Source organism: Aplysia californica, unplaced genomic scaffold (assembly GCF_000002075.1).
Source record: "Aplysia californica isolate F4 #8 unplaced genomic scaffold, AplCal3.0 scaffold00289, whole genome shotgun sequence".
NCBI lineage: Eukaryota > Metazoa > Mollusca > Gastropoda > Aplysiida > Aplysiidae > Aplysia > Aplysia californica.
The window spans coordinates 161273-180080 of NW_004797559.1; the positions used below are offsets into that span (position 1 = coordinate 161273).

The 18808-nt window shown below is 39.2% G+C and overlaps 1 protein-coding gene across 1 annotated transcript in view; it reads right to left on the bottom strand.

The window, feature by feature from the left end:
* Window positions 1–18808, bottom strand: part of LOC101860109 (chromosome transmission fidelity protein 18 homolog) — a gene marked incomplete at its 5' end in the record, with an annotated part of 41477 nt that overhangs the window by 7538 nt on the left and 15131 nt on the right. The window contains 9 exon segments of the mRNA XM_013084383.2: window positions 154–203; window positions 646–730; window positions 1617–1747; window positions 2626–2775; window positions 5002–5172; window positions 5909–6020; window positions 14802–14879; window positions 16087–16214; window positions 18090–18188. Coding sequence (XP_012939837.1) covers window positions 154–203; window positions 646–730; window positions 1617–1747; window positions 2626–2775; window positions 5002–5172; window positions 5909–6020; window positions 14802–14879; window positions 16087–16214; window positions 18090–18188 — 1004 coding nt within the window.

Genomic DNA, 18808 nt, shown 5'->3' on the forward strand with positions numbered 1-18808 from the left:
CCCCCCCCAATTGTAAACCTGAACAGAAAAAAGAAAATAACATAGTAAAACAGAACACCCACCATCAACCCACATGTTGAAAGGAAAGAGTCTGACACATAACACCATCAGTTTGCAAGGAGGAAAGTCAGCGGGAAACTAGCATGGACTTACTCTGATCTCACAGCAGGGCGCTCACTCTTTCTCATCTTCTCCAGATCAATCTGAAAGCAAAAGATGCAAACAAAAAATAAGTTTAACATGTGCTTTCTGTTGCTTTATTTCTTTTGTACTAAGAGGGCCTTGTCGTTTGCTCAGTTGGTAACTTCTGATCTTCAGTTGGCATGACTAGCTTGAATCCTCAACTTGGGTTGGCTGGGGAGTTTTTAAAAAAAGCTATCCACCAACCTGGTTCGATTTGAAAATTCCTCAGACTCAATAAACAAATCTAGTTCTAAATCCTCATCAATCTCTGATTTCTACTTCTGACCAGGCATTGGCCTCTAGTTCATTTAATTTTCCCCTTACAAAGTTCAAGAAATTTGTAAAAAGAGTGCCAGATTCAAACAATCGAAACTTTCTTTTCTATGAGTAAATCTATTATCTGCAGAAACCGGAAGGTCTGTGTCAGAGTGTGTGGGTATTTATAATTAAGTGTTCACACACCTCTCTGGCAATCATCTGCTTGGCTGCATAAGTCAGTTGCTTGCGCTGCTTCAGACCTGAGAACTTGACCACTTCCTCCACATTGCTGAGGACAGAAAGAATTGACTGCTTTAGCAATAAGCTCTCTTTACACAAAGATGACAACACCAAAAAGTATAAGATAACAATGCAAATCCACTCATCCGATGGCAATGCCAAATTAAAAGTTCGACACTACATAATTCTAAAAAGCACAGTAAACATATTCAATGAGTCAGGAAGATGGGAGTCCTTCAGTCAGGAAGACAAGCCAGCCTCAACACACTTGCAAAACTTGACCTCTTTTCGACAGGATCCAGTTGTGCCAAAATGACAGTAATTTTGGGAAATATGAAAAGTAATTTTGGGAAATATGAAAAGTAATGTTGTCCCCATTATGCAGAATAAGATTTGAACCGCAAAAAGGAAACACCGGCTATTAGCTCACACAACAGAGGGGAGGGAGAAGAAGTTATGGACATGTACCATCTACAATGTTCCCAGCCTTGTGTATAAAAAGACAACTGAAAAAGTATTACATGTACCATCTACGATGTTCCCAGCCTTGTGTATAAAAAGACAACTGAAAAAGTATTCTGTATACACTCCTGCCCACAGGAATACATAGAAAGAAGTTTACTCCATAAATGTTAACAAACCTTCTGAACAGTGATACTTTCCTGCAAAGTAAAAAGCATCCACTGCATACATGTACTGCTGTTGAGTTCTATGTACCACATTTAATATTTGATGTGTGTAACATTAACCCTACAAACCCATTAGCCTTCTGCATATCAAAAGAGCACCTAAGCATGTGAAGTTATAAATCTAACAGTCCACCCTTGGGACAGGCTCAAATGGTTAATAACATTGGTCATTTTGAATATATCACTGGCTGCCTCTTCTATTGAAAATAACCTTCAAATTGTACATGAGTAAAGGGGCACTCTTACGGGTCCAAAGAGTAGACGTATTGCCCTTCAGGGGACTTTTCCTGCTGGTAAGTCATGTTGTAAGCTATCATGATGTTCACAACATTCAAGAGTTCCTCCTTCTCTCGAGCGCTGTACAACTGTGCATTCACCTGACATGGACAAAACAGAAGTATACCAATTAGTGTCAGCCTCAATAACCCTATTAGGAAAAGGATTCCCCTTCATAAGAATCACTCTTTTACTCTCAAATAATGGTGTGCATCAAGCTTTCCACAGGGTGACTGCCAAACCGGCTTCTCAATTTTCCAGGGGGATCATCCATTTTCCAAGGGCATGTAACATAAAAATGACAGCAAGTGTTCCATAACATAACACACACACACACACACGTACGTACAATATATCCAGTCAATAACATGTCAGTGTCGCACTGGGGTCTTGTCTGACATAGGTATTTCAGTCTGCTAAATTTTCCTTTCATTAATATACATTAAAGGCCTATATATTTTTTAAAATGAATCCTGCTTTCTTCAACATTTAGAATTTGAATTTCAACATGTTTTTTGAGCACATGCAATCAATACCACAGATTAAAAAACATTTTCAAAATTTTGGGCGTAGTACATTTTAAAAGCTGGTCGACGTTATGATTTTCGCTTCCCTTCCCCATCAACAAAAGAATCACCTGGGATGCAGGCTACTTCAACCATGGCTGTCAGGGACAACCATGGCTGTCAGGGACAACCATTTGGGATAATCACATAAAAAAGATTGATGTATTCACTAAAATGCTTTCCCTTCCAGGCAATCAAACCCACTTCTTCACATGCAAAGAGAAAAGCCTAACAAGTAGACCACAGATGGCTGAATCCAGGATTTACCTTATGACAAAATAGAATTTTAAAAAAGTTTGTTTCAGAAGTCCCCACTACACATGCAATTCTTTGGGGGATAGGGAATGAATTTTCACATCCCTCAGATCTGTCTCTGAAGTAGCAAACAACACCACTACATTCAAGTTCCTTACCGGCCTCAAGGTTGGCTGAAGGACGTCCAGCAGAGGTGGTAAAAGATCAAGCACCATGTTCCGAGGGTTGACAAACTTGCGCACCACCGGCGTCATGTCAGAAATGAGTGTCGTCATAAGGTTGAGGGTCTTCGTCACGCTCTGGTGCAACTGCCACAGAGAAACAGTATAGTTTAGTTTTAGTGAGAGTTTTAGAGCACTAGCAACACAATAAGTACATTTAAGTGTCGAAGATTAGAGGTATTACAAGAGAGTAACAAACACAAAATAGGAGGAGAGATAAGGACGATAGAGGTACGAAAAGAAAGGAGCAAACCACAATAGAGCATCCGTCAACCACCCACAGAAACAATATGGTCACATCAGTGGGTTCTCACTGTTAACATTTTACAACCCCATTAACACAATTCAGTATCTCAGGGGGCGGTACGCTGAGGGAAATAAAAGTAGGAGCTCCCAGTGACACCCCCCAACCATCCATGCTGTTCACTATTAGATAGAAAAGATTAATCAATAAATTATAGATTAATTATAAAGTAAAGAGGACAGTATATGAGTCATTTAGTCCTGGGAAAGATCAGGACAGACGGAAAGAGAAAAACACAAAATGCAAGCTGCACTTTCCAACCACCCTCTGCAATAATGTCATTAATTGACCTAAAAGAACACTTGAGTACATTATCACAACTGACATATTATTTGATGAATTGGAGACTAGAGCACTAACCGGCAAGCTTTTCTGACAATCGGAGCTCAGAGAAGGCTGGCTAGGCCAGAAAAGAACAAGGCATCAAAGAAAGGACTCTGATCATTTGAAATAAGCAGTGCATGTAATGACAATGATGATGAAAACTATTAATTATATTTTATATGCATATATAGAGGCCTAATTGACCTTGATTTTTACAACAGCACCCATTACTGTACCATTTTCTGCTGTTAATCTAAATTTTAATAGCACAAATGAAAATTATTTGCTTCCCTCCCAATTATTTCTCTCTTGCTCTCAAAGCAAGTATGTGCAATCAAACTTTCAACATATTTAAGACAAACAGTAAGTAATGTAGGGTGATGCAGGTAGGAGTGTCGGCATCATATCACTGATGTGCACAATGGATTCTGCTCAAACCCATCCAGGGAATCTCTTTTTGCAACAAATGAAATAATGATGCATACGATAGACAAGGTAAAACTCATGAAGAAGGAGGCTATAATAAATAAGTAAAGAGGCATTAGGTCGGATGGAAACCCTCATTATGCCTGAACCGGCCTACATTGCTTAACCCTTGCAAAGAGCCTATTTTCCTGCATAAATATGTTTTATATATAAAAACAATCTATTAGTACTATTACTTTTTTGTTAAGGCCATCTGCTGGTGGAATTTCTAAAATCCATATCCCTTGACTATATGTAGCAAAGATGATATATTCATATTAGTCAGACAATAAAGAATTAATTCAAGAAATTATTTATTATTATAAGCACATGGTTACCATGGTAACCAAGCAAACATCCGCCATATTGGATAATTTTATCAAATTTCAAAAGCTATCTTCTCTCTTAGTTTTCGTCCGTTGGCTCTCATTTTTAGCAAGTACAAACTACAACACCTATATAATGAAGAAATAACGCCAGATTTGTAATATTATTATTTAAAAAATAATTATGGACTCTGGAAATGTGTACATAGATGAAGAGCAAAAAAATCTCCAAATTCCCAACAAAAACACCGATTGTAAGTTTAATCTTAGAGTATCTTCAAAAAGGGCTCTATTTCAGTATAGGTCTCCATTGGATGTACATTGTGTTAAATAATGAAGCTATTCAGATGGAAAATAAAAGAAAAGATGTAATTTAAAGTCGAAAAAATAAATATTTTAAAAAAATTAAGAAAATATTAAAAAACATGACCCTACATTGCAAAAAAAAATTTTAACACCCATTTTTAAATGACTTTGAAATATAATTGATTGAAACGGACGCTCGAAACTTTGATGGAAATGGATGTAGGTTTAAAAAATGGAGAGGAAAAACTGTATGGTCAAACTGGGGAAAAATGGGGAAAATCTCACCCGCAGATGGCCTTAAACAACAAAAAAGCAATTCAACCACCACACATTCCTATGGCATTTTGCTCAGACCATGAGTCTGCTTTCTCATACATTTTTCAACCTTTTGATTTAAACAATGAGAGAAGACACAAAAGTATACATTGTAGTAATTATATACCATTTGTAGTGCAGATGAGGCCCGATTTTTACCAAAGACCTGCAGGTTGACCTCAGCAATGGGAACAAAACTAAAAAGAGTCCACCTGTTCTTTCTAGTAACATAGTCATAGAATAACATCATTGATACACAACTAGACTTCAAACCTCAGCTTGTTTGTGAGGGAACTGGACTCGTGGCGGGGCATTGGAGGCGTACAGGAAGTGGAACACAATGGGCAGGAAGGGTGTGAATTTCATCACAGAGTAGTCCTGGGAGTGAGCCGTGTACTGGTTGAGGTGGTCGGCAAAACATAACCACTCATTGGCTAGACTCAGCTGGAAGTAAACAGAGGCGAAGCCATTAACAAAAAAGCTTATAAGTTTAGGAAAACAATAAAAATAAAATTAACATTTGTTTCTGTGAGAAAGAAGAAGCAAATCAGCACAATGACAGTCATTAAAAGCGGTGAAAAAGCAAAACAAAGCAAAGGAGAGAAAAAAAACACCACTTGCACCTGACACAGTAAAGGATCCGGAACCACAACGCAAGTCACGACACAGCTTACTAATCACCACTCACAACTTGACTTTTGTGAGTTGAATTTGTGTACAGAGAAGCACATCAACACAATATCATCCATTTATTGTAGGGAAAAGAGCAAAACAGACAAAAGCAAGAGGGAAAAAAGAAGTAGGACCAAGTAGTGGTGCTCTCAAACCATTAGCTTTTTTTTTTTTTAAGTGTGTGTTTGTGTGTCTGCCCCCCCCCCCCCCCCCCCTCTCCCCAGCATACTTTAGATATCTAGATCATTTAGGAGGCTGGCTTCTGACTCAGAAGCCTGTCAAGGCCAATCCAAGCTGAGAGGGATACGACATCCAAGCAGAAAGACCAAAATATCTATTTAAAAAATTCTCCACGCACTTGGGAATTGAACTCAGGTCTCCTGCATGCAACAGCGAAGCGCCTAACTGCTACACCACAGGCCCCAGTCATCCGCATGGTGAATGCAACTAGTAAATTATGGCATTAATAGACAAGAATCAATTTTATGCTTCTAAAACCCCATCTCACCCCATGCAGATGTGGGTCTTTGGACTTGGCTTCCAGATAGTTTTCCTGCAGACCTTGCATGATTCGCTCAGACTCTCCTGCACTCTGACACAGCTCTAGGATGTGTTGATATCTGTGGGGTTATGAAAAACATTCAGTATTTTTTTTTTATTTTTTTAATTAAAAAAATCTTACTTTTCAACTCATTTATGATCCCATAAAACGTCACTAAAACTAAGCAACTGACCTCAGACAGTGACAAGAAAAAAATAATTTTTTCCAAGGGCAAAGAAACCTCCACCTTGTTCAAATTCCAAAAGCAGGAGTCACCACAGTAATTTTTTCAGATTGAACTAAAGTGCTTTCAGACGAGTCGAACTAAGCTACTTTCAGCAACTGTTTTGCTGCAAGTTTGTGAGCATCGATCAGACGACCTTTGATGCCCCTTAACCTCTGAGTGCCAGTGGTTACTCTTTATTTAAAACAGAAAACTAGAGGCCATGTGTTCAGTTCTACAGACAGAGAGTTTTTCCCCTGGTTAAATTTACGGTTTATGCTTCAAGCAGCTATATATTCTTAGCAAACATGAAGCAGAAATAATTACATATTTGTACTACTTACATATAACCTGTAACTCACACATTAGACCAATCAATGTTTCCTCCGTGTGTCTTAACTCTCTTAACTCAAATACCCCTAGAGGATGATGGGTGTGTCCAATGAAACTCCCCCAGTCTCCGAGAGGACGATCCCAGCATCCAATCAGATTGCAGAGTGCATGAAATTAAGAATCCGAGTAGGTTTTTGCTGACCCAGAAGTGTAAGATAAATATGTGCATTATTTCCCCTATCACTTCAACAGTTTTAACTATTTCATGAATATTATCTGTGAATACCACATTACGTAGTTCACAAGATTTGGAGAGAAAAAATTCCATCAAAACGTGGAAAATAATTCCGGGAATAAGGAGTTAAATATCACGAGAGGGGAAGAAGGGAGAGTGTGGGGGGTTGGGAGGATGAGGAGGTGGGGGTAAATAGACGAACCGCCCACACAAGTCGTAACTAGCGTGGGCCAATCATGTACAAACACAAGGATATCCACACACCTGCACCTGACAAAGGCCACCTGGGGGGTGGGGGGAGGAGATATAGTACAGACTGAAGTTCTGACCTTCCTCTCAGGGTGATTTCCCCCCCCCCCCCCCCCCTCCGAGTTTTACAGCACTTGCAGCACAATTAGGTCATAACAGTGCCGGAGATTTAGAGGTGTTACAAAAGAGTAAAACACACCCAAAAAAAAGGAAAGAAGATAAGGACAATAGATGTTTGAAAGGAAACAATTAACAAACCTCACCACTTACCCTGATTCGAGGGGATACAATATTGTGTGTAAATTGTTCCCTCTCGACTCGGGTTCGAGGATCCTGTGTCAGAATCTCCGCAACTTCATGTTTTAATAAGTATTAAGTCTATAACCCAGTTGTGAACTTGCTACCTGCAAACCCCTTACGAAATCCCAAAAATAATATCTGCCACTGTACTAGCTACCTACCAAGGTCCTCTCTTCACTTGTCTTGGCCCGCTAGCATAGGCTAATACTAACAAGGTCACTATAGCAGAGACTGTGCCCATTATTTCGGAACTTCACAGTGACATAAAAGATGGTTCCAGTAGGGAAGGGGATAGTGGGTGCCCACATCCTCGTGACTCATCAGAGCAGAGGAAGATAGGACTAACGCTAACCTTATCTTTAAAAAAAACAATAACAGCCGAATAACACAAGCATGTCTTCTTAATAATTACAAACATAAGCACCATCCCACACCATCACTTATCACCACCATCACCGTCATTTCTAAAGTCCTCATTGCTCTCAGATCCTTCACAATCATCTATAATTATCTTAAACATCAATATGTAACAGTTATATGTCATAACAATTTTGTACGTTATACATTATTGGGCACTCTCATACGCACATTTTTCTACTAATCAGATGGCGTCAATATCATAGAAATGGGTAAGGTTAGTAAGTAGTACAGGGTTTTACAGCGCTCGCAACTGCATAAGGTCATATGAGCGCGCGAAACACAAGTTGTTCATATTCGCAACAGTTCAATGGGTAAGGGATAAAAAATAAAATTAACAAACCTCATAAGGTCATAAGAGCACCTGTCAACCACCCAGTCGCAGGGTGAGGAAAGATGTGCTAGTCAAACACAAAACACCTGCATGTTCACGCTCCCAGACCATGGTCCAAATAGAGGAAGCGAGCCATGTTGAATAACTAAACTTCTGACCTTCCTCTTCAGGTGTGAACAGCTCTATTGTTGTAAAAGGTGGCTAAAAAAAAGGGGGGACCCACTTAAAGGACAATAGCTTGATCACCTCTACATTAATTTCCTCAAAACTTCAGACAAATAAAATTCAACCATGAGGACATCAAGTTTGAAAAGTGTTTAAAAAACAGCAAATTTTACCAATTTCAATCAAAATTGGGCAAAACGCAAAATTTTGTTTCTTAAAAGTGTTCAACAACAGATGCCTGATCGGCACATTCTGGGTCCAGGACAAGGTGGTAAAATCAGGACAGTCACATCAGATGGATATCTCACTGTGCTGAGAAAGTTTTATAGAGGTTTGGGGAGGGGGTTTTATGCTGTAGAGGCCTGGTTACAGTAAGACAGGTCCACACCCCACTTGTGAAGAGTGGCCCTTAAGTAGTTGCAAGAAAGGTCTAGGGAATGCCTTATAGACTATGGGCTACTGGAACCCCCCCTTCCCCCCCTGGGGATTTTTACTCACTATGATTTTCTGAAAGAGCAAACTCAGGACAATGCACAAAAAAAAATTTGCACCAAAATGTTGGCAATCTGCGGAGTTATTGCCCCTGAATTGTCGAAAATTGAGCAAATTAACTTTTTTTTTTTAAATTCACTTTTTTAGTTGGTATTCTGATTTTCTTTTAATTGAGACTAAAGTTGGCGTTGTGGGTTAAAGAAAAACAGTTATATTGAACATTTTGTGGTAATTTACATAGCTTATAGAGAAAAAAATAATGTTTTAAGTCCGTTTTCTCTAAAAATTGAAAACAGCCGCACAAAGTTAGCGTAATATACTCCCTGCTGGGTATTGCACAACAAAGGAAAAGCTACACATGCAAAACATTTAGTTCAACAGAAAATCAGTACAATGCAGAGTTACAGACAGGCCTTAGCAATGCAGATGGATATTGGCTATTTGTGTACATGATGTATTATATTGAGTTGTCTCGTACAAAGAAATTTATATAATTGACAAAAAGGCATCTAGAAATTGACTTGCATAGAGCATTATATGTAACAGAAGAGTTGTTTGGGTGCTAGTTATCCAAATGTTATACTGTAAGTCAGTTGGTGTTGCATGTAAAGTCTTATTTAGATGCTTTCTATGTCATCAGTTCATCTTCACTGCTGTCACTTCCAGAATCTGAAATCTCATCTTCTTCATCACATATGATAGAGGAGATGGTTTTCATCTTTGTCTTCCTCTTGTTCTGTATCTGATCCTGACAAAATATCAACCAATTGTTGAGGGACCAAGTCTTTGCGCCACTCCACTGAGAGCACTCCACCATTATCTCTCTTCCAACCAAGATCTTGCGGATCAGGTACATTTGTATTAATGGTTGAGCCAGATGTGCTTGCTTCCATAGTAAAGTTTAATACTATTAATAGTTTACGCCTAGGATGTCAGCTTCAGGGCTTCTCTCGCATGGTGTCAAATCCATCAAAGCATGACAGTAAGCTTTGACCTTTTGCCATGTACTTTAGCCTTACAAGGTCATGATGAAACTTGTTAGCGCTAGAGTAAGCTGGTTTTCCGTACAGGTGACTAACAAACTTTTCCAGATTGGAAAACCGTTCTGAAGAAACAGTTTCAGATGTTCCTAACTCCTTGAATGAAACAGCAAACTCTGGGTGCCTGTGGAGAATGGTGAGCAGCTTCACCTTTCCTCTCTGGACAAAATGGCTAGACTCCTTACATCCAAAGAATGCATGAAGTCCAAGAATAGAATCCTGTAAATGTGTTTCCATTTTGTAACAGAGAGTCTGAATGTGTAGACATCTTTTTCCCAACCCGTGTCAAAATTCAAACTGTGTGTGAAATGTTGAAAAAATGCAATCATCAGTAGAAAGACATCAGTGTCTGGGGACCGTATAATGATGTCTGTGTTTGGAGTAGCAATGTTCTGATCAGAGAAGATGGCATGCACGATCAGCAGTGTGTCTGCTTCCTCATGGCTGGAGGGTAACTCTGGAACAGGTCTTGAGTCTGTAGTCTTTCCATCACTGCTACTGAGGACAAAGCACTGTTGGTCACTTACAAAGTATATTTCTCTGTTCAGCAACATCATTGCATCAACAATCTTGTTGCCATACATAAAGTAAGAACGTGTCAGTTGCCTTTTGTTTTCATTATTCATATGGAGCACTTTGAAATCTTTGATACTCTGTTATCAAGGTGGGTTCCACCTTAGAATTGATAAAACACGGGTCAAGCTGTTTTTTGAAATATGGATTGATCCTTTCTTTGTTCTGTCAACCTCTGGTGTCGGCTGGGGAATGTATGGCTGCTCTTTGATTTCTCGTATGACTAGTCCATGAGTTGAACGTGTGGATCCAGTTCCTGATAAAGTTTCCTCATTCAAGTCAAAATTGTCCCAACAGAAGTGAGTGATGAGGTTGTTGTCAGGCATGGTGGATGGGGCCAAACTATCTGAAGAAACCTGTATACTGTCACACATAGCAGTTTCCACTTTTAAGAGAAATGAGTGGGATACAGAATGTCCATGCCGGTTTAAGATATTGATCAGCTGAGTGTTTCCTGTTGGATGACGGACACATATACCAATCATAATATGTTGAGGCTTTTTCCATTCCCCTTTCGTCACATTGTAGCATATGTCCTGACCTGTAGAAACAACTCTCCTGTGGCATCTTGTTGACTGTGGTTTTCCATTCTTAGAGTAAAAAAAGGAAAGAAATCCATCAAGAACAGGTCGTCGTATCACCTTTGCCACTTCTATAACAAGTCTCTCTTCAGAGGTTACATTTTCAAAGGCAACTCCGACAGCCTACCCAGTTGAAATTTCATCAGAGAACACGAGATCACTTGTCCCAGAATATCTCTGCCAGAAGTTGACCCTGGACTTGAAGTGCTTCACAAGTTTCTCCTCAACTTATATGTCTTGTAGTACGTGTAAAACTCTGGATAATTTGTTTGCATGAAAGTGCAATACATCTCTTTCAAAAGAGTAATCCTGACAACAAGGGCCAGCGCAGTGACATGTTCTTCCACAAACTGACGGACGTGCTGAAAAGCCTTGGAGTGGGCTTCTTCCTCTGCAGCTGGAGATTTCTTTCTTTCTTCAGCTTCTGCCTTTTCTTCTCCAGAACAGTATTTAGATGTAGAAGCTTGTGAACGTCGATACTCCTTACGTGTGTAAGCTTTTCTACATGGTTCATGATACCATGCCTCTTGGGCAATAAGAACAGCATTTTCAATTTGGCCCCGAAGTTTTGATTCAGTTTTCCTGTTTACAGCTTCTTTTACAGAGGCTTCAGATGTTCTGTTAACATATTTGACAAGTTTATGAACTTTCTTGGTTCCCATGCTGTCATGTGTCCATTTAGTAGTCTTTTCGCAGAAAAGGCATTACATGGGCAAGAGGCGTGTTGAAAACGATTGCTTTACCTTTTTCCTAGTGGAGCAAGACCCTTTTGTGCTGATTTGTCAGACTCTCCTGATGAATGCCTTTTTCTTAGACTCCTCAAATTGATGAATGTATTGTAGCAGTAATCATGAAACCCATGTTGAACAGTCAAACTCAGTCGGTATTCTTTCACAAATTGAGGATAGTCTATCACTGTCAGTTTCTGCAAGGCACCGTCGTGTTTTTCATTTTTGAATGGTGTCCCAGCGTCTCTCAGTAAGGGGTTTTATTTCATCATGGCCTTTGAAGTTACAGTTATGCACTGCACATGTCCTTTCTTCAAGCTGTTCTTTCTTTTGAGATTTTGACCTCTCTTTCTTTGATGTCAAGGGAACTGATTTCAGTTCTATCTTTTGAACATTCCATTCATTCTCTGAAGCATACTCGAATAAAGAAAATTGTACATTGCTAGAAAAACCAGACTTCAAATTTTTCACCTCTGTCTTCTTTTAAATTAGCTTTAACTAACAAAATGTTTTTCAAGACACCTTTATCATGCCCATATGATTGATCTAGACTATATCTGAGACAAAAGTACTCATGCCGCCTTTTTGACGTTTTTAAAATGACGCGCGGCAGTTTTGTATTTTTTCAATATAGCAATAGCAAGGGTCATAACTCCTTTACTCATTGTTATTTTGCACACAATCCTTCTCATTTTGTGCCTCAAACTTTGAGTCAAAGTGTGAACCTATCAGAAAACTATTGTATCAAGTTATAGAAGATTTGAAGCAATGGAATTAATCATTTCTATAGATTTTGAGAAATCAGCCTTTGAATTTTTTTCCCCCTCTTTGCACCTTGTAATTAATTAGCAAAAAATATTTTTTACAACACTTACATCATCTTATAATATTTGAGTTTTACATCATATGAAAGTACACATTTTTTGCTTCACAGACAAACCCAAAATAAAAATCAAGTATTTTCTTAATTTCTGGACAATCAAGGGCCGTAACTCTGTAGATTGCCAACATTTTGGTGCAAACTTTTTTGGGGGGAAGTCCCTAGGTCCTACCCTTTCAGAAAATCATGGTGGCGAAAAATCCCCAGGGGGGGGGGGGGGGGGGGGGGAGGTTCACTCCCAGTAGCCCATAGCCTATTATAAGGCGAAAGTTTACAAATGAATCATCACCAAATTCTCGTGGGCAGTGTCTACGGAAACAACCCACAAACAATCAAACAGTTAAAACTCAATGTTGAACATGATCTCCCCTAAGTATCGACCCAGAAACATGCCACAAGGCCATTCAAAATTATCAGTAGCACACTGAAGCTTGTAGCGAGAAAAATGGTCAACACCTGGAGATTTAAATAGCCATCACCTCCCTGGGGTTAATGGCAATATTGATTTTGTATTAATTTGTTTTTCACAACACAAATAACGACTTTTTGAAAAGATGGTTGATTTTCAAGAAGTAGCAAAGTCTTGTGACCCAATTTTGGTTGAAATTTTAAAAACTTGATGTTTATCAAACATGCTAGTTCATTTTTATCATAATGAAACATCACCCCAGTTGGATTTTATTTCTTCAAAGTTTTGTTGAAATTGGTCCAAAAATGACTGTGTTATTGCCCTTCAAATGGATCCTCTTTATTGGGGGGGGGGGGGGGACTCAGTATTTACCACCAGTCCTTCCAAGAACAAAACGTGGCACTGCCATTTCATAACATGACACAGTATGTTTTTATCACTCCAGTCATGCTCATCCCAATCAGTCTCATTACCTATCTTCTATTCATATTTGGTATTCCTCCCTGTTTTTGTTCATCCTTTATACCTCCCTGTCTTGCTAGCCTGTGTTCCTCTTACCCCGCATTTTCCCCTCTTTCCATCATATATATATACCTCCCTGTCTCTCTCCATCCTATATAAATACATCCCCGTCTTGCTAGTCTGTAGTCCTTTACCTTGCATTTCCTCTTCATCCAATATACCTCCCTGTATTTCTCTCTCCATCTTATATACCTCCCTGTCTTGCTAGACTTTATTCTCCACACTGCATTTTCTCCTCTCTCCATCCTATATAACTCCCTGTCTCTCTCAAACTTATATACCTCCCAGTCTTTTTCCATCCCGAATTCCCTGTGCCTCTCTGCAAACCCTGTCTCTCTCAATCTTGTATTCCTCCTGGCATGCTGTCTATCAGACATACCCTCAGTCTCTCTCCATCCTAAATATCTCCCTCATCTGTCCATCCTATATACCTTCCAGTCTCTCTATCTATTTATCTTGTATTCTTCCAGGCATTTTTTCATCTTGCACATCTCCTCTGCTTCTCTCCTTACTATAATAAACCTCCCTAATTCCACCATCCTATAAACCCCCCTGTCTCTCTCTGTCTTTTATTCCTCCATCCCTCTGTCCATATAGTATACCCCCTTTCTACCTGAGAGATATTCTTCTAGTTTTAGTAAGAGTTTTACAGGACTTGCAATACAATATGGTCATTTTACTGTTGAAGATTAGAGGTGTTACAAGAGAGTATCAAATTTTAAAAAAAGGAGGAGAGAGGACAATATGATTTTAATAGGAAAGAAGAAGCAAACCACACAAGAGCACCCGTCAACCATCCACTGAGAGATGACTATTGCTCTTATTTGACACCAGTTCCTTAGTGCACAAGACTTGAGAATATACTAAATTCCTGTAAGTGACGGGATGAACTGGTAAACAGGAGGCGACAACAACAAAATATGTCAGATTTGTGTTTCACACTTATGACCTATTTTTGAAACAGTCACACCTCCAATCTATTTAAGACATCAAGTGGGAGAGGAGGAATATTTTTGTACCACCATAACAAAAACAACAGACATGAAAACTTCAGGCAAATGGAAGACATAGGACCCATTAACAAATGACCTGTCAAATCTCTAGGCATTACGCATAATACAATGTAATTTAACAAACACCTTACCTTCCCTCAACCAAACATTTAACCTCCCCTCCCCCCCCCGGATACATACACACGTCCCCATCTCTCCCACATACACACACACCATTTAACAAAATTAACACCCCCACACACACACAAGTACAGACACATCCTCCTCCGGCCTCTCCTATATATTCACACCCTTCCCCACCCAACATCCCTTACTATGACCTCATCCTAGGGACACAAACACAGGAGTTGCAGAGTTGAGGCTCACCTGGCAGGTGGAGAGATGTTGTTGGTCAGCGCTTCCTGTTTGCCTGCAGCCAGGTCCTGGATGCTCACAAATCTGTTCCTGTACACAGAAATGACAAGGGGGGGGGGGAGGGGGTAAAAACACAATAATAAAAATAAGGATAAATAATAATAATAATAAGGATAGTAACATAAATCATAATAATAACAATATTAATATAATATTAATAATAATAATAATAATTATAATAATAACAAAACAAAATAAACCACACTTTACTAATCCCTGTGGGGAAATTTTGGCAAACATGCATACATAGATACATTATCAAACACACAAATATACAAATAATACCAAATACACGATACATATAACAATAACAATTGTTATAATAATAACAATAATTATAATATGAATAATAAAGCTTCCAAATCTGTTCTTGTATGTAAAAATGTCAGGGGATGGGGCATGGAAACAAAAGAAAAAAAATACTAACAATAATCATTATAACCATAACAACAATGATAACAGATTGCCTTCATATAGTGCATATCCCTATAAAAAAAGACGATCTAGGCGCTCGATAATTTAGTTTAAATTCAACAGACAGCCATAAGCATTCCCAGATTCCTGACAAACTGCTTTCCTACAGGAGCTAAAAAAACCCCCCACTAAAATAGCGACAAGGAGTTGGATAGTCAGACATTTAATTTTTTTTTTTTTTTACGTTTAAGTCTTCTGTAAGGCCACACATGGGTTTTTGGGGTTCAGTTTGGGCCCAGACAATGTTTTTCTGGTTTTAAGAAACTTCCCTTGAAAATTATGTGCTAAATCAAATGGAAGTACTCTCAAACTTTTATCTCAAAGATATAGCTCCATAAAGTTTGCATAACATTTTGAGCCAATACAATGCTGTAAAGCAATTTAGAGATATTTTTGCTCCTTTCCTCAAAATGTTGATTTGTAGGCTTTAAAAGCTAAAAACTCAAAAACCATTTAAGATAAAGACATAAAATTTAGAGTTTAACTGCACCACGCAATTTCAAATAAAACGACACTAGCTTTTTCTAATTTTTTAAAACACATATTGTTAATGTTTTTTAATTTGCTATTTTGACTTTTTTATTTTATTTGCTAGTATGCAAGTCTTCTAAAAAAGTAATAAAATTATTAACAATTACAATTTCAAGAAAAGCGGCGTCATTTTCGTAAGATTTGTCGCCTTAAGCTCTTAATTGCCTACTTTTCCCGACCAAGACCACATATTGTAACTGACTTTAGCAAATATGTGCAGATGACAACTCACTTCTTGGGACGAGGCATGGAAAAGACTTCATACCACACAGTGAACAAACTCTTTTGTCTGTCCTTCTGGCCCACGCTCATGGTCTGCACATCCCTCAGAGTGAGCTCCTTTTGCTTCTGACGCACAAACTGAGGACACACACAGAACATGTAGAGAGAACACACACAGAACATGTAGTGATAACACACACAGAATGTGCAGTGACAACACACACACACACAGAATATGTTGTGACAATGAAAACACAGAATATGTACAGAACGTGATGAAGTGAGAACACAAAGAGAATATGCAATGACAACACACACATACACACAGAACATTTAATGACAACGAAAACACAGAATATGTAGTGATACACACACACGTGTTGTGAGAACACAACACACAGAATATGTTGTGGGAACACCCACACACACACACATGTTGTGAGAACACACACACACATACACACATATATTGTGAGAACACACACACACACACATATATTGTGAGAACACACACACACACACACACACACGTTGTGAGAACACACACACACACATATATTGTGAGAACACACACACACACATTGTGAGAACACACACACACAAACACATATTGTGAGGACACACACACACATGTTGTGAGAATACATACACAGAGTGTGCATTGACAACACACAAACATGTTTTAGTATGAGTTTTATGGCACTAGCCACACAAATAAGTCATATAAGTGCTGAAGATTAGAGGTGTTACATCATTTTTATTTTTCATTTTTAAGTAAGTGTTTACAGCACTTGCAACACAATAAGGTCATATAAGTGCCGAAGATTAGAGGTGTTACAAGAGAGTAAGAAAAACAAAAAAGATGGAGGGGACAGACGTTTGATAGGGAAGAAGGAGCAAACCACACCAGAGCATCTGAAAACCACCAACTTAGAAATAAAACCACATACACAGAATATGGAGTGAGGACACACAGAACACATATTGAAAGGGACTCTCGCTCTCGTGATCTAGAGATATCATGTCCATTTCTCATTCAATGGGTCCTAAGTTTGAAACCTGACGGCGATAGAAAAATTGTTCCTTTCACCTCCTTTCCTCAAGTTGCAAGGTAATGCATGATAGCCAGCTCATTGACAGCTTTGACATCAAGACCAGTGTGAGACAGGGATGTTTACTATCACCTTTCCTCTTTATCTTGGCAATTGACTGGCTGATGAAGGAAACCACCAGAGGACACAGAAACGGCATGTAGTGGACCCCATGGACACAGTTGGACAATCTGGACTTTGCAGATGACTTGGCGCTTTTGTCACACACCCAGGAACAGATGCAAGCAAAGACCATAATTTTAAACATCCTATCAGAGTCTGTTGGATTGAGGATCCACCCAGGAAAGTCAAAAGTCCCAAGGATAGATGTACCACAAAAGGAGCAGGTCACAATAGGGGGAAATGCACTAGAAAACGTCAAATCCCTCTGCTATCTTGGGAGCATAACTGACAGAGAGGGAGGAAAAGGCACTGAAATAAAGTCCCACATCGGAAAGGCACAAGTTGCTTTCATATCTTTAAATAAGATTATTGAGGACCAGGGATATCTCACTTCGAACAAAGCTGAGGCTCTTCAACTCAAATGTGAAGTCAGTCTTGTTGTATAGATGTGAGACATGGAATGCATCTCAGGCTTGCATAAAGAGGATCCAGGTTTTCTTGAACAAGTGTCTGAGGAAGTTACTGAGCATCAGATGGACAAACAGGGTCACCAACGAGGAAGTTTTAAGGAGTACAAGACAGAGCCCAGTCAGCAATGAGGGGGGAAGAAGGCGGTGGCAATGGACTGGACATACTCTCAGGAAGTCAAGCAGCTGAATAACAAGGAAAGTGTTGGATTGTAACCCACAGGGTAAAAGATCAAGGGAAAGACAACGTGGACCCTTGGAGAAGATTCACAGAAATTGATTTACAGAAAAGTGGAAAGACATGGAATAACATCAAAACTGACCCGACTTACCTGCAGTGTGTTGAGGCAGGAGCGAATATCGTTGTCTGTACGCTCACACAGAGCCAGCAATGCATTCAGGTCGGCCTTCAGCTGCTCAATCCTCACCACCTGGTCAGCGTGACAAAGAAAAGAAAAAACAATATAATGATAAATAAAATGGTAAATTTAATTTTAGCCCCCCTCCCATCTTCATACATTAAGATGACGGTAGTAGGCTGTTTCCTACTCCTCTGAGACACAACTGCTACCCAGATTTAACCACCACAGCGCAGCCAGACATAACGCACTGGCTCAAACAGGTCGAAATGGCTTGTCCAATTTTATTGTCACCAGTTAGGGAAATCTGAAGTAACATTGGCAAGAGGAATGAATGCATAAAATAATTCAGACACCAATGCCAAACAATACATAATATGGCATCAAAACAGACAATTTTACATAAAGCCACTGATGCCATTGCTGCTGTTGCTGTGGTCATTGAAATTGTTGGTCATGGAATGCACAGGGCCATCAACCTAGAGCCATGCAGAGAAAGTCACAGGTTTTTTTCAACCATCAGGGCTTGAATTAGGTGTTCAAGAGGGCAGGCAAAAATTGCCTAGGTGTGGCCTAAAAATCAGAGGGCATCGAGGCAATTTGCTAGGGCACCAAGACAAAATTCACAGGGGATCATTTTGTTGATTAACCTTTTCGCATCGTGCGGCTTTCACGGTGCGCATTTCCTAAGA